General features: G+C 42.2%; 1 protein-coding gene across 1 annotated transcript; it reads right to left on the bottom strand.

The window, feature by feature from the left end:
- Positions 1 to 8,804: 8,804 nt before the first annotated feature.
- Positions 8,805 to 9,743, bottom strand: LOC121172298 (olfactory receptor 10V1-like). The gene has a single exon (XM_041004149.1). The coding sequence runs from the start codon at positions 9,741 to 9,743 to the stop codon at positions 8,805 to 8,807; it is 939 nt and encodes a 312-aa protein (XP_040860083.1).
- Positions 9,744 to 16,695: the final 6,952 nt, after the last annotated feature.

The raw sequence follows: 16,695 nt of genomic DNA, 5'->3' as shown, positions 1-16,695 counted from the left end.
ACAACAAATACCTCTTAGAATAACAGAGATGAGAACAGCTCTCCACGTGCTTTATATATATATGTATATATAACATAAAATATATGTTTAATAATTTATATATTATTTTGTATATACACACAAATTATATGCTGGATTATAAACAGGCATTAGATGTTTCCTTCCCTACTTAATGAGGGAAACCAGCAAGGAGTTAAAGCTAACTGAAGAATCCAAACAGCAAGGAAAGGTACTACAGGAATACTGAAAGCTGAAGACAGTATGTTCACAAATGCAAATTGAGTTCTGGGGTACTGGGAGATCAATTGTCCTTCCACTGAACAAAATTCATTTTCATCTCTACACAAGACTCCTTTGCATCACTATCAAGTACCTACAGCTTACAGAGTTGGAAACCAGCAACAAAAGGTGCAGACTACACTAAAATCAGAGAACCTGCATGGGGGAGGGGGTGCATCCAGACCACATCAGCCCTATAAAATCATGTGTCCTGTCCCTGCCAAGGCAGCAGCAGGTGGAAAGCAGAATTCAGCAGATCTATAGCAGGTGGATTTTTTAGCTGATGATGCTGCATGACCTGTGAGTGATGGTATTCATATTACGAATGGCCCTTGGCAGAAAAAGGTTCATAACCTTTGTGAACCAAGACACACTTTTTTGTCATTGGTTTATTATTATTATTATTTTCCCAAGTGCTCTCAAGGTACAAATTTCCATAGTTTTGAAGAGTTCCAGCTACTTTTAAAATTTTGTCTTGTTGGCATGTCATTACAAAAATTTTAAAATGGGAGGAAAGAGGGGACAGGGTGGCAAGCATAATTTTGTCCTAAAAACTGTGTGTATGAGATGCTTGGAATTTGTTCTTTTGATATAATGTTTTAAAGTTTATCACACCACTTAGGTCTACCATCAACCTCACCAAAACCCATCTCTTCCCTGAACCTCTCTACCCACCTGGTTGGTGCTTCCTCCAGGTAATGTATGCAAAACTGCCTCACCTCCTTCAAGACTGATGGGTCCTCCAGTTCACCTAATGGTCTCCAGCGGTTTCTGGGGACCTCCCCCAACAGTGACTGTATCTCTTTTAAAAGCACACCTTGTGTTGTTCTGCAGTTACTGGTTTACACAACTTTCTCCCTGGCTTAAAAGTAACAAGCACTATTTACCTTCCATGGTTACTATTAGGTACCTAAGCTGCCAAGTATTTCTAGAATTAATCAAATAGAGATGGCCTTGTGCTGAAGTGGGTTAAGATGTCATTTGAGACACCCGCATCCCACAACCAAGTGCCTGGCTCAAGTCTCTACTTACTCGGTACTTGTGGTCCAGCTTCCTGCTGATGATTGCAGGAGACAATGGGCAATGACCCCAGACACATGGTTCCTGCCACTCACCTGGGAGGCCAAGATGGAGCTCCTGGCTCCTGATTCCTGACTTCCTCTGGGCTAGCCCAGCCTGTTGTAGCCATTTGAAGAAGGAATTAACACATAGAAGAGCTCTCCTTCTATTTTAAGCACTAATTCTATCATTCTGCCTTTCAATAAATAGATAAATAAATATTTTTAATAAATCAAAGAATAGTTGGCTAATTACACACAAATACTCTAGGGGCTCTTTGATCCTCCTTCTAAGGAAAAAAGAAGATTCTTCCTGGATCGTGAATCTTAAAATCAATTGCAGTGGCAACTGACACGGCTTGAAGTATAAACGTACCATGTATGAACTGACACAGTTTGAAGGATGAGTGTAATACCCATGAGCGGAGTACTGTGTTTTAAGTAATGTGCTGTGATGATGATGCACATCATGTTATTCAGAGCTGTTTTAATTGTAAAAATTTTACTCTTCATAATTTTTATATATTTGATTAAAGTATCAAGGGTCAAGGGCTAGAGGAAAGTGGGTGAGACCATTGTTCGCACATTCTCTTTATTCTTCCTGTATCTCAGGGTAGGAAAAAAATAAGGGGAGAAGCTATACCCAGCCTTCCAAGCATCCCAGGGTCCCTGATATGGGGCATGCTTCAAGGGTCCTGCTAAAGTGGTTTCGATAGTTCAACAGTTCTTTATTGCTGCTGAACTTGCCTGTCCAATCATGATGAAATCTCTAGACTCCATTGGTTGACATAGCCAACCTTAGAGTCTCCATTTGCCTAGGTATTCACTGCCAACTCTTGGTTGGGGTAGTGGATTGATTTGTTTGGTCCTTCATCCTCATCCTCTGTTATGGTACCATGTGTCCTCTGCGGGCTCCAATGTACTGCCATATCCCCCAAGTGCATCTGGATATGCTGGCCACTGCTCCATCTGAGCCACTGAGGAGGCCTAACTCTGACACATGCACTCCACAGTAAGACCATGGAACCCAAAATTCTCCCCATGGTTTGAGTTGTGAGTCCAGTGGTTCAGTTGCGGGGGATTCCCAAAGAAACATTATCTGAGGTATCCCAGAGCTCATTCTTGTGTGTGCATGCCAACACAGGGTCTGGCACAGTCCATCACCCAAATCAGCCTTTGCACACAGTGGTCAGTTATCTCCAACCCTGCCTTCTACACAAAATAATGGATGTTGCAGCCCAATCCTGCCCACCACACACTCAGCTCCCACGCAAACCAGTGGGAACTGCAGCCTAGTCAGAACAACCCATAATAAGCCCCAGCAGGCCTGCCCCCTCCCCTGCTTCCCGAGCTTGCCAGTAAGTATAACACACTGGTTCTGTCTGTCCCACATCCAATCAGCAATCACATGTGTCAACTGGCATTGAAGCCTAGTTCAACCCATCCAGTCCCACTATCCAACCCACACACTTGCCAGCGGGTGCCACTCTCTGTCTAGCCATGCCTGCCCCAGTCCTGGTTCTCACGTTCACTAGACAGAGTGGCAACCTAAGAGAGAGGTGCCCACTGTTCCCTAATGGGCTCATTCCCACTCTTAGATCTTGCACTCCTCGGGTGGTACTGCAGTTTATCTCAACAGAGTTTTCTCCCCATGCCAGCATCTGCCAGCTTGATTATGCATGTACCAGTAGGTACATTCTGTCCAGCCTGGCTTGTCTCTGATCCAGCTCACATGCAGGCCAACAGGTGATGTAGACCTGCCCAGACTGGTCTGCTCCCAATCTCAGCTCTCAGGCTCGCCAATGGGAATAGTATCCCAGCAGGGGAGCTCCCTGCAGTCCCTCCCCACCGGGTTAGCTCACTCTCCCTAGGGTCTCATGTGTGCTGGTTAGGCACTGCAGCCCAGTCTGGCATGAAACGTCTCACTTCAGCATTTGCCAGTGAGTGCTGTAGCCTGGCGCCCCCAGTTCCAGCTCACACTGGTGGGGACTACAGCCTAGTGAGCCCAGCCAGCCACCAGCCCATCCCTTATGTGAATTAGCTGGTATTACAGCCCGAACTGGCATAACCCACACACCTCTCTGGCTCTCAGATTTGCCAGTGGGTGATAAGAACTGGCCCAGCCTTGCTCACCCCCAACCTGAGCCAAAGGTAAGCCCCTAGGTACCATTACCTGATCTGGTCTGGGATGCTCCCTCTTTTGGTTCTTGCACTCACCTGCAGGAACTGTGTCCCTTCAGAGGAGTTCTAAAGATCCTTCATCAGAACCTCTCCTAATGCCAGAACTCGTGCACACCAGTGAGTCCATGAGTTAGCCCTACTTAGTCTACCTCCTGTCCTAGCAGGAACAGTGACCTTTCCTGACTGGCCCTTACACATTTCAGTTCTTATTGTTAGGTGCTACACCCCAACAAAGCCAGGTTCACACCAAGACACAGCTCACACATGATTCAGCAGGGCAGAGACCTAGTTCAGTCCATCCTATCCCGACCCTGGTTCTCACAAGCACCAGAGGGTGCTAGGGCCTTGACCAGTCCGCATGCTCCAGACCCAGTCCACACTTGTGCCAAGGGAGACTACAGCCATGTCCAGACCAGACAGCAGCCTCAACTCTGACCCCCACACTCACCAATGGGACCCACAACCGGGACCCACAACCCAGCCATGGTTTCCCCTTAGCTCTCCTGTCAGGCCTGATTCCAGCCACAGATCTTCCATGTGCCAGTGGTTGCTCTAACGTAGCTTGGAATAGTCCCTCACCTCTTTTGGCCTTTGCCTTCTGAAGCTGCAGCCTGGTCTGGCCCAGCCGGCCCCCAGTCCTAACTCTTGTTGGCAGGTGATGCACCTGGCCCTACTCAGTATGATCTCATCCCTGGCTCACGCAAACCAGCAGGTATGACAGCCTAGCCTGGTATGCCCTGGCTCTGTCCTGGTTTCTGCACTTGCCAGTACTTGCTATGGTTTGCTCAGCCCTGCCCAGTCTGCCCCCTTCAAAAACCAACACACACATTTACCATCAGTTGGAGCTACCTTGCTCAGCCTGCCTGACTGCCAGGCCTGAACCACATGCTCACCAGCAGGAGCTAAGACCCACTAGGGGAGTTTCCCAAGTTCCCCCACACAGCCCACTCTCAGACCCAGATCTCACACATGCCAGTGGGTGCTAGGCCCTTACATAGCATGGCCTTACACAGCTGTCTCAGCCTTTGTATAAGCTGGTGCAATCCAACTCCACCCCACACCTTGTTTTAGGGTGTTCATGTGGGTGCTGCTGCCTTGACCTGCCCTGCTTGTTACCAGCCCCAGTACCAGTCAGCATCAGTGAGTTCCACTGTTATGCCTGTCTCAGCTCATCACCATCCCAACTCTTACATTTTGACAGATTTGATGCGATTTGTAGGTACGATTCAAATAGGAGAATCAAGATGGTGAAATAGGGTAAGGACATGTTTAAATGTACAGAAAACATTTAATCAAAATGTGGCAGGGAGGACACATTCCAGGAAATAGGAGAGGACAGAATAACAACAGAGGAGTACCTGGAGACTGACAGACACAGGAAAGCAGCAGAAACACGGTGTGGTGTTGCAGTGACTGATACTCCAGCAACATTCAGCTAACAGCGATCTGAACTCCACTAGCAGCCAGAACTCCACCAGCAACCAGGTGGGAAGGGACTTTCACTGGGAGCTTGGGAGGTAAATCCAAAGAACTGTCAATCCTGCTGGTCCATTTGATTTGACCAAGAGCAGAGACAGAGCAGCAGATCCCAGACAGGCAGTGCAAGAACAGGGTGCATTTCACAGCCCAGACAACACCCTAGAGCTGAATTGGGGGCCATTTTGCTTACGCAGACAAAAGCAAGGGAAAAGACTAAACATACACTGAGCTGGGAGTAAACTCATTTCTGACTCAGTGAACTGCATCAATGAGGCATCCTAAAGGTTCCATCCAACATAAATCCAAATAGCCCTCAGACATGATGGCCAGCAGATTAAGAACTCTAGCAGTGGTATATCAGACTCCATTTTGTACACTGTGGCAAAAGTTTTAGGACTATAGGAGACAAGAGTGAACTGCGCATGTGCTGAGCTTGTGAGAACTCACTTAGTCCATGGATTGCACTGGTCACGCAGGAAAGTAATACCGACTGTAGCATCGTATGGGTCAAAATAGGTTTCATGTGTCCCTCAGACCTAACAGCCAACAGGTTCCTGCAAGATCACCACCACCAGCAAACTAGCTATATAAAACACCTGGTGTCTCCCTAATCCTGGGACCTGCTCCAACCAGAACTGGGAGAAAGGTTGTACAATGGTGCAGCCTCAGCACAGTATCACAAGAAGTAGAGATTGGTGAGCCAGGAGTAGGGGCTACACAGACCATGGCAGAAATCTGACATAAGAACCCAGACCTATACTCGCTGGAGGGAGTGGCACAATTGGCTGCAAACAAAAAGCCATGTACCTACTGCAATAGTTAAAGTTAAACTGTAGACCTATGGGTGACAGAGCTTAGAAACCTGCCCCAAGGAGAATCTGATAACCACAAGTACAATGACCAAGAGCAAAAAAAGAGACAAAGGCACAATGAATATACTGAACACTCCTCTGCAAAGGAGCAAAAGCTTTAGCCAAACTCATAATTCACCGAGAAGACATCGAGAAAATGAAGGACACAGAACTCAGAAAACTCATTTTAAAGCTTCTGATCAACAATGAGAAGCACATACTAGAGTTCAAAGAATTTAAGAAGTATTTTACACAAGCAATAGCAGCAATATAGCAAATCATGGCTGATATATCAGAAATTATGAACACAGTAGAGCAAATTAAAAGCACAATGGAGAGTCTCCAAAATAGAATGAAGCAAGCAGAACAAAGAATCTCAGAATTGGAAGATATTTTCTGTCATCAGGAGGAAGCAAACAAAAAGCTGGAAACAGAGCTAGATCAAGCTACAAAAAGTATTCAAGAATTGAAAGACACTATTAAGAGGCCAAATGTAAGAGTTATGGGAGTCCCAGAAGCTGCAGAAAGAGAAACTGGTTTTACAAATATATTTAATGAAATAGTAAAAAAAATAATAAAATCCCTAATCTAGAGAAAGAATTGGGAAACAAGATCCAGAAGGGGCACAGAACTCCCAACAGGCTTGATCAAAAGCGATCTTCAACAAGACACATGATAATCAAGCTCTCTTCAATTGAACATAAGGAAAAGATCCTTAAATGTGTATGCGGAAAAAAAAATCAATTGACATATAAAGGAATGCCCATTAAATTCACAGGAGATCTCTCACAAGAAACTCTGCAGGCAAGAAGAGAATGGAGTGACATATTTCAGATCCTAAAAGAAAAACATTGTCGGCCAAGGATAACATATCCAGCAAAGCTTTCTTTTGTCTTTGAAAATGAAATAAAATTCTCCCACAGTAAAGAAAAGTTAAAAGAATTTGCCTCTTCCAAACTTGCCCTACAAATGATACTACAAGATGCTCTCTTGACAGAGAAGAGGAATAGCACCCACCAAAACCAAAGGCAAATGTGAAAAACATCCCAGTAAAATGACAACAGAAGACTAAACCAATGAACAACCCATTCCTAAAATGACAGGACCAAAGTACCACCGATGCATATTAACCCTGAATGTTAACGGGTTAAGCTCAATCAAATGTGATAGATTAGTAGACCGGATTAAAAAAACAAACAAACAAAACCTATCTATTTGTTGTCTAGAAGAGACACATTTCACCAACAAAAAATCAGCAGAAACTATATCGCATGGGTTTTGATGCTTTCTCTTAGTTTCATCTGTTCAAAACACTTTCTTCTGATTAAATCTTCACTGACTCATAGATCATACAGTAGCATCACTTTCTGCAAGAAGGTTCTTGATTTTCATTTCTTCAGCTGCATGTTAGTCATTTAGTAGCATGTTATTTAATTTCATGGTGTTGTTCATTTCTTTTTTCTCCCTGATGTTGTTTTGTGGCTTTTCATTTAAGGGGATGTATAGTAGCTGTGTAATGGAGACTGTCATATCTAGTAACATGTCATTTAACTTCATGGCATTGTAAATTTCTATTTTTCTTTCTATTGTTGATTTTGTATATGACTTTTAATTTGAGGGGATGTACAGTAGCTGTGAAATGGAGACTAACATATCCAAATATGAGGATGCAGTGTGGTATGCGTTTCTGCTTCCTGACAAAGAAGGACTTACAAGGAAACTGTTCACTATATCTTGACAATAGGATGCTGGACTCTCTGCCATTGTCCATGCCCGCAATGATGGACATATGATTGTGTATGAAGAACTATATGTTAGTAATGATATAGAGGAACTAAGTGGGGGTGGGAATTGTGCCTGGGATAAGGGAAATACCAGAAACCTATGGAACTTTATCATAAAATGATAATAATAATAATAACAAAATATAAAATATTTAAAAAACAAAGAATATAATGAAATCCTAACCATTGAGATCATTTGAGGAGTGAATCAGAATATAGCGGACCTCTCTCTTTCTCTGACTCTACCATTCAAATAAATACAATGAATCTTTCTTTTAAAATAAGCTAAGTAAATATTTCAACATAAGTAGTAGAGGAATTTCAAATGTTTACAATAAAGAAATGAAGAATGTCACCATAGATGAATAAGCCAAATACTATGAACCAATCATTAAACCTTATTTACATATACTGAAATGTCACAATGTACCCCATAATGGTATATAACTATTGTCACTTGAAAATAAACATACGCAACAGAAAAATTTTTAAAAATTTAAAAAAGAATTGCAAGAATTTTTAAAAGCCAGTTATATTCTCAGACCACAATGGAATGTTTTAGAAAAATGAGGACTACAAAAACTGTGGCTTAGCTCAGTTTGTGAAAATTTACTAACCAACATACTGCCCAACTGCCAATAAACCAAAGAAGAAATCACAAAGGAAGCTGGAGAATATTATGTATGAAAAAGGAGAAAACATACGAAAAAATTATGTGATTTTGTATGACATTGCTCAGATGGAAATTCATAACACTGAAGGCTTACATAGAAAATTCAAATAAAAAATCTAACTGGTTGAAAATATAAAAAGGTCAATCAGCCACCTATGCAGCATGGGGCAAAGATTATCGGCAAACAACAAAGATGCTGAATAACTAGATCAATAATACAAATAGTACTTTAATTTATGACAACCAGGAGTGAACACCAATGTAGCTTGAAATGGGCAGAATAAAGATTCTGTTTTTATACAGCTTTTATCTTCCTCTCCTTTGTTATCACAATGTGCAGGATCAGACAATGTTAGATACTATTATTAGAATAACCTAGCACAACAAAGAATAGCAGTATAAAATCAAGCACTTGATGGCCACTACCTCTTTACCTTGGAAGCAGCCTGTCCATATATCTCCAGCAATGGAGAAGAGGAGCATCCACAGAACTCTGAGTTTAGAACAAGAACCTGGTTGCTGCTCTCCTCAAAGCATCCTTAAGTTCTCTATTCCTCATGCTGTAGATCAAGGGGTTCAGCACTGGAGTGATGAATGTGTACACCACAGACACTACCCGGCCCCTCTGAGGAGAGTAGCTGGAGCTGGGGCATAAATAGATGAGGCTTCCACATCCGTACTGGAGGAGGACCACAGTCAGGTGGGAAGAACAGGTGGAAAAGGCCTTGTGCCTCCCCTCAGCAGAACGGATCTTCAGAATGGCAGACACGATGAACACATAGGACAGAGAGATGAGCAGGAAGGGGATGGTGAGGACAATGACGCTGACCACAAACAGAGTGGCCTCGTGCACACGCGTGTCAGCACAGGCCAGCCGCAGGACGGGGAGCACATCACAGTAGAACAGGCTGATCTCCTTGCTGCTGCTGCAGAAGGGCAGCTGGAAGATGAGCACTGTCAACTGCATGGCCAAGATGAAGCCCAGCAACAGGGACCCCAGAGCCAGGCGCACACACAGCCCCCAGCTCATGAGGACGCTGTAACGCAAGGGATGGCAGATGGCCACAAATCGGTCATACGCCATGACCGCCAGCAGAATGCAGTCAGCACTGCCCAGGAAGATGAAGAAGAACATCTGGGCTCCACAGCCCGGCAGGGAGATGAGGGTGCTCTCTGAGGCCAGGACACTCGCCAGAGTCAGCGGGGCAATGGTGGAAGAGTAGAAGACCTCCAGAGCTGCCAGGTTGGCCAGGAAGAAGTACATGGGGGTGTGCAGACCACGACTGACCCAGATGAGGAGGAAAATGGACACGTTGCCACTGATGCTGACCACGTACAGAACCAGCAAGATCACAAAAATTAACACCTGCACCTCAGGGAGTTTGGAGAAGGGGCGGAAGTGGAAGTGGATGGGCCCAGTTTGGTTGGTGTCTTCCATGTGTTTGATGCATTGGGCCTGCTAATGGCACACGTGCTGCCCCTGAGGATAGACGGATATCAGGAAGAGAAGTTACTGCTGCAGGATCATCCAAGCCCTGGCCTCACCCTTCCTTTGTCTGCTCAATTCCAACTATCTTTACCTCCACTCTGAATCCAGACTCATTTCTACAAAAGCTTTTCTGCTACCATCTAGAATATCTTTGTGGAAATCTTTTGTATTGTGTTTAAGTACACACAACATAATATTGTTGATTTTAATTATTCAGTGGCATTAGCCACATTCATTATATTATTTATCACCTCTATATTTCTTAACATTGCCAACAAAAATTCTGGACCATGATACAAAAATTCCCCATTATCCACCCTCTCTCTTCCTAGTTATCTCTATTATACGTTGTCACTACGAATTTACCTATTTTAAATATCTCATATAGATGGAATGACATGACATTTAATCCTTACAGGGCTATCTTATTTCACTAAACAAAATATTTTTGAAGATCCATGCATATTGTAGCATTGATCAAAATTGCATTAATTTTATGGCCAAATAATCATCATCTATCTACACACATATATATACATAAATTCCACCGTCATCTTTTCATGAACAATAAACTGTTTTCAATTATATGCTATTGTAAATAACCGAGCATGATCACTGGTGCACAAGTATGTCCGAGTCAGCACTGAAATCTTCCACCATAGTATACTGTTCCCAAGCCCCTAACCCCTCTACTTCCCTAATCCCTTGCAGTGCAGCCAATGACATTATCAGCCTCAGCAGAGTCCTCAGTTTTCTGACTCATCCCCTCCATCTGCTCCTCACCAAGACAGGTACAAATTTCCCTGGTCTTCTGATACCTCCTCCTTCAGTTATCAGCAGATGACTCTGCCTCACGTTTTAGAGGGAATAAAAAGTGACAGGTGGTATTTAGAAACCACTTATTCTCTACTCAAGTATCCATGACACATTCTCATATACCTCTATAGAAGTCTGTTCTGCTTCACAGAGCTAATGGTCTCAGCTGCTCCTGCTTCCTCTGGAATCTTGGCCATAACTTCTTCCCTCATTCTCCAACATCTACATTTGCCCCCAGACAATCGAACAACTTTATCTCCCCCTGGTAAAAAGCAGCTACACTTGAGCCGATCTCTATCTCCCCATGTCCCTCTCACGACAGCCACTTCCTATTCTTCTTCAGCACACTGAAGAAAGGTTCCCACCACACCCCCTTTTCTCCCTGAGACTGTTCTATGCAATAGGAAATTCTGACACCATTTCTCCTTCTTTCCAGGGACTTGGTTACTATGTTAGATATTCCCCCACCTATGGGCTCTGTGATATTAACCAAGCCATGCTTTTCTCATACCACTTTGGAAAGTCTATTTCTGCCACATGTATGAACTGCTGTTCCTCCTAATGAGTCATAATGAAAACATCTGGCATTTTTCCTTCAGATGCCTCATAGGTCCTCTTTCTACCTTCTTCTTCTCCCCTCAAAAGCAGTTGGTTACGAACCACAACACCAGCCAAGCTCTATGACCCAGTGGCTTCTGGTTGGGCCTAGTCAGAGGTAGAAGCAGAAGAATGAAAAGCACCATTTAGAAAGAAAACATATTTCTATCCCACACACATATGACACCCTTCTCCTTCTACTGCCCTGGTTCTATGGCTTCATAGATTGGGCAGCCCATATCCTCTGGTTCCAGGTTTTGCTGGGCTCCAGAAATACCATGTCTGCACCTTCTCACATCAGGCACAAGTTGAAAAGAACTTAATACCATTGCCAGCCCTTGAGTTCCTCACCATCCCTCATACATCCCAATAAATTTACCCTCATCTCTGCAAATAATCCCAACATTAATTGCATGTTCAGGATGGGCGGTATGCAACTGATTTAATTGTGATTTTTTTAAAATACATAAAGTAAAACAATGTATGTTAGAACCTCTTCGTAAAGTTTTATTTTCACTGTCTGTGATCAGCAGGAATTAATTTCAAAAATTTGTATAAAATCCAGAGAGCCTATTCCAGACATTAGTGTACGCATACCTTAACACACACATGCACATAACACAAACATCACCACGCACATCCCCTTACAAGATGGCCTTGCTTCAATGAGTAAAACCTTGTCTTGGTCAGTTTGGAATGCTGTTTTGAAACACCATAGGCTGGATGGCTTAGACCAAGGACCTTTATGACCCACAGCTCTAAAAACAGGCAAACAAAAGTTCAAGGTATTGCATATTCGGTTGTTGTCCAAGACTGTAGCTTTTGGCCTCATCATATCATTGTAGGAAAGAGAAGAAAGTTGAGGCATATTTTCCAATTCTTCTAATTGCACTAACTCCTTCCTGAAAACGTCACCCTCAAGAGCTCCTAAACCAAATTGCCTCTCCCCATACATGTTACATCTGCAACATTTGAGTTGGGATGGGATGGAGGAAAAAACATTTAACCCACCAGAAAGAGCCTAAAATGAAGGAGAAATAACACTTTACAATTTGCACTCTGGTTTAAAACAAAGCTAGCAGGAGGATCAAGATGTAGAATATGGTAAGAACACATTCAAAAAGATGGAGAAACATTAGCCAGTGTGAAGAAGAGAGGGGCACATTCCAGGAAACAGGAAAGGACAGAACAACGGCAGAGGGGTACCTGGAGGCATCCTACAGGTTCCATCCAACATAAATCCACATAGCCCTCAGACATGATGGCCAGCAGATTAAGAACTCCAGTAACACATCAGACTCCATTTTGTACATAGTGGAAAGATTTTAAGGCTGCAGGAACAACCGTGAGCTGCATATGTGCTGAGTTGGGAGCGAACTCACTGAGATCAACGTATCTCACTGGTCCCACAGGGAAAATAATATTGACTTCGGCATCCTACAAGTCAAAATAGGTCCGTGTGGCACCCAGACCTAACAGCCAACAGGTTCCTGCAAGATCACCACCACCAGCAAACTAGCTATATAGAACACCTGGTGTCATCCCTAATCCTAGGACCTGCTCCAACCAGAACTGGGAGAAAGGTTGTACAACGGTGCAGCCTCAGCACAGTATCACAGGAGGTAGAGATTGGTGAGCCAGGAGTAGGAGCTACACAGACCATGGCAGAAATCTGACATAAGAACAGACCTATACTCGCTGGAGGGAGTGGCACAATTGGCTGCAAACAAAAAGCCATGTACCAACTGCAATAGTTAAAATTAAACTGTAGACCTGTGGGTGACAGAGCTTAGAAACCTACCCCAAGGAGAAGAATCTGATAACCACAAGTACAATGACCAAGAGCAAAAAAAAGAGACCATGGCACAATGAATACACTGAACACTTCTCTGCAAAGGAGCAAAAGCTTTAGCCAAACTCATAATTCACTGAGGAAGACATTGAGAGAATGGGGAACACAGAATTCAGAAAGCAGATGTTATAAGCTTATCAACAAAGAAAACCATGTAGCACTGGAGTTTATGAAATCTAAGGAACATATCACACATGAAATGAATCAAATGAAAACTGATATATCAGAAATGAAAAATAGAGTGGAGCAAATTAAAAGTACAGTGTAGAGTCTCCAAAATAGAATGAAGCAAGCAGAAGAAAGAATCTCAGAATTGGAAGATATTTTCTGTCACCAGGAGGAAGGAAACAAAAAGCTAGAAGCAGAGCTAGACCAAGCTACAAAAAGTATTCAAGAATTGAAAGACACCATTAAAAGGTCAAACATAAGAGTTATGGAGTTCCAGAAGGTACAGAAAGAGAAACTGGGATTAAAGGCATTTTCAATGTAATAATAAGGGAAAATTTCCCTAATCTAGAGAAAGAATTGGGAAACAAGATCCAGAAGGGGCACAGAACTTCCAACAGACCTGATCAAAAGCAATCTTCAACAAGACACATGATAATCAAGCTCTCCTCGATCGGACATAAGAAAAAGATCCTTAAATGTGTATGCGGGAAAAAAAATCAATTGACATATAAAGGAATGCCAATTAAACTCACAGGAGACCTCTCACAGGAAACTCTGCAGGCAAGAAGAGAATGGAGTGACATATTTCAGATCCTAAAAGAAAAACATTGTCGGCCACGGATAACATATCCAGCAAAGTTTTTTTTTGTCTTTGAAAATGAAATAAAATTCTCCCACAGTAAAGAAAAGTTAAAAGAATTTGCCTCTTCCAAACTTGCCCTACAAATGCTATTTAAAGATGTTCTCTTGACAGAGAAAAGGAATAGCACCCACCAAAACCAAAGCAAATGTGAAAAAAATCCCAGTAAAATGACAACAGAAGACTAAACCAATGAACAACCCATTCCTAAATTGACAGGACCAAATTGCTACCCATTCATATTAACCCTGAATGTAAATGGCTAACTCATCAATCAAATGTCATAGATGAGTACACTGGATTTAAAAAACAGAAGGCATCTCTTTGTCGCCTGCAGAAGACATATCTCACAAAGATTAGCAGAAACTATATGTCATGGATTTTGATCTTTTTTTGTTAGTTTCACCTCTTCAAAACACTTTCTTCTGATTAAATTCTTCAGTGACTCATAGATCATACAGTAGCATCATTTTCTTCAAGACGGTTCTTGATTTCTTTTTTCATTCTTCAGTGACACATTAGTCATTCAATAGCATGTTATTTAACTTAATAGCATTTTTAGTTTCTTCTTTTCTTACTGTTGTTGGTTTTGTTTTGTGGCTTTTTACTTAAGGTGATATATAGTAGCTGTGTAATGGAGACTATCATATCCAGCTGTGAGGATACAATGCAGTATGCATCTCTACTTCCAGACAAAGATGGACTCCCAGTGAAACTGTTAACTCTATCTTGGCAACAGGATGCTGGCCTTCCATTGTCCATGCATGCAATGATGGACATATGACTATTTATGAAAAACTAAACTATAGTAATAATATAGGGGAACTCAGTTGGGGGGGAGTGACCTTGGAGAGGGGGTAAGGAAAGTCTCAGGGCTTAAGAAAATGTTTCATAAATGATAATAATAATAAAAGCTAAAAAGCAATATAAAAAATTGATACGGAGAAAAATATAAAACAGAGCTAGCATGCCCACATGGCTGGTCATATTTCACTTATGTTTTTTAGATGCTGCAACCTCTGTTGATAATGCAGATGTGTTTGGCACGGCTGTGTAAAGGGGGGGAGCGTAGGGATTTGAATGAGGGTGGCTTCACAGCATGTAACTTTCCATCCAGATGTTCCTAAGGGTATGTTGTTCCTTTACTTTCCAATTCCTCTTCTGTGTGCAGCACCAGGCACACGTGCTTCCCTCCTCTCTCTCAGGCAGAGTAGAAGGATCCCTGGCATACCTACTACCCCAAATCAAGCACTACAGGGAAAAGCCAGGCACTAGGGAAGAGCAGTTGTCTCCAACGGTTGGAGTGATGCTCACTTTGAGGCTCACTTACTTGTGGTTGTCACCTCCCTGGACTCAAGGTGCCTGATGGAAGAGACTGAGTTCTGACTCTCACAAATGCCCAGGGCTGAGAACAATATCTGATGCAATCTGTTAGGTGAGATTTACGAAACCAGTGATTCCTATCAGTACTTTGAAGGTGGAAAAGATAATCTTCATTTTCACAACCTGATATTATTTTTGCATATCCTTTTTGAAGAGAAAAATCAACACTTTTCCAAAGGAGCTTTGAAATATCATCTGCATTGAGTCAGCGCTGTGACATTCAACGAAAGATCCTAAGGAAATTGTCTAGGACATGGAGCCAAATACATAGCAGTGTTTTTTTTTTTTAATACTTTGAAGAAAAGAAACACAGAAATACTTAGAGAAAAGGTAACATACCAGTCAGTTGTTTGTGTTCATATGATCAACTATTATTTTACCATAAAATTATTGTAATTGAGACTAATGAAATGAGAGCATACTTAAATATTTAATGAAGTGACATGGTTCAGGTCTTCCACATGGTCAGCTGGGCCCAACCAACAGAACTCACCTGCTGCCTGCTAACATAAGCAGGCATCGGGAGCAGAGCAGGAGTTGAATGCAAGCACTCTCATGTGGTGTGTGAACATCTGAACCATGAGACCAAATACATGCTCACTTTCTAAATGGTGCTTTATAGAGACATGGAAGAGTGTTACTTTAGTTAGCTTTTTTCTGTATTGTCTTAATTTTTATGCAAAGAACACACATTTATCTTAAAAATGTGAAAATGACATTGTTTTTCAAAATTCTCATTTGGAAGGAATGGAAATTGAAGTGACAGAACACATGCCTGGTAGTCCAACTAGTCATTGTCTGAGCCGGGGTTTACATACAGACAGTGCCACAAAATCTGTACACTTAACAATGATGCATTCCAATCATAACATTTTATGATTTTGGATGTTTACATATGTTCTCACTTTCAGACTTACTACTCCTTGAAGTTAGCTAAACTTGTGTGCCTTCCTTGCGTCGATTTCTCCTTCCCTTTGTTCTTAATCCTTACCTTCTAAAATGAACCTTTTAATACAAGAGAGTTATTTGTACCACCATGTTGATTGCAACTCAGTTCACAATAGCTATAATATGGCATCCCAGATGAATGAAATCCTGTCTTTTGTAACAAAATGGATGCAACTAGAAAACAAGCCGATCTCAAATGAATAAATATGTTTTATCTGATAGGGCAGCTGATACAGGACACATGCAGAAAATTTTTTTTAAAATAAGAATGAAATGGTTACTTAGGGATATGTCATTTTAACCCATATTTATACACCCATGAAAATGTAGTCCTATGGTCTTTACCTGTTGAATATCATGATTAGTGGCCAATTAAGCCTGTGAATGTATAGTATATCAACATTATGCCTATGAAAATATTGTTGAAGAAAATAAAGGGATAGAGGGGCACTGGGGAATAGCACGGGCATAAACAAGTGGCATTGCGTTCTCGGAAA

This window comes from Ochotona curzoniae, unplaced genomic scaffold, assembly GCF_017591425.1.
Source record: "Ochotona curzoniae isolate NIBS_2020 unplaced genomic scaffold, NIBS_Ocur_1.0 scaffold_3171, whole genome shotgun sequence".
Taxonomy (NCBI): Eukaryota; Metazoa; Chordata; class Mammalia; order Lagomorpha; family Ochotonidae; genus Ochotona; species Ochotona curzoniae.
Note: the sequence above shows the minus strand (reverse complement) of the source record. Positions and strands in the feature narration are given on the sequence as shown.

Excerpts from the sequence above, each read along its gene's own strand:
- LOC121172298 (XM_041004149.1), bottom strand. The coding sequence starts at position 9,743 with ATGGAAGACACCAACCAAACTGGGCCCATCCACTTCCACTTCCGCCCC.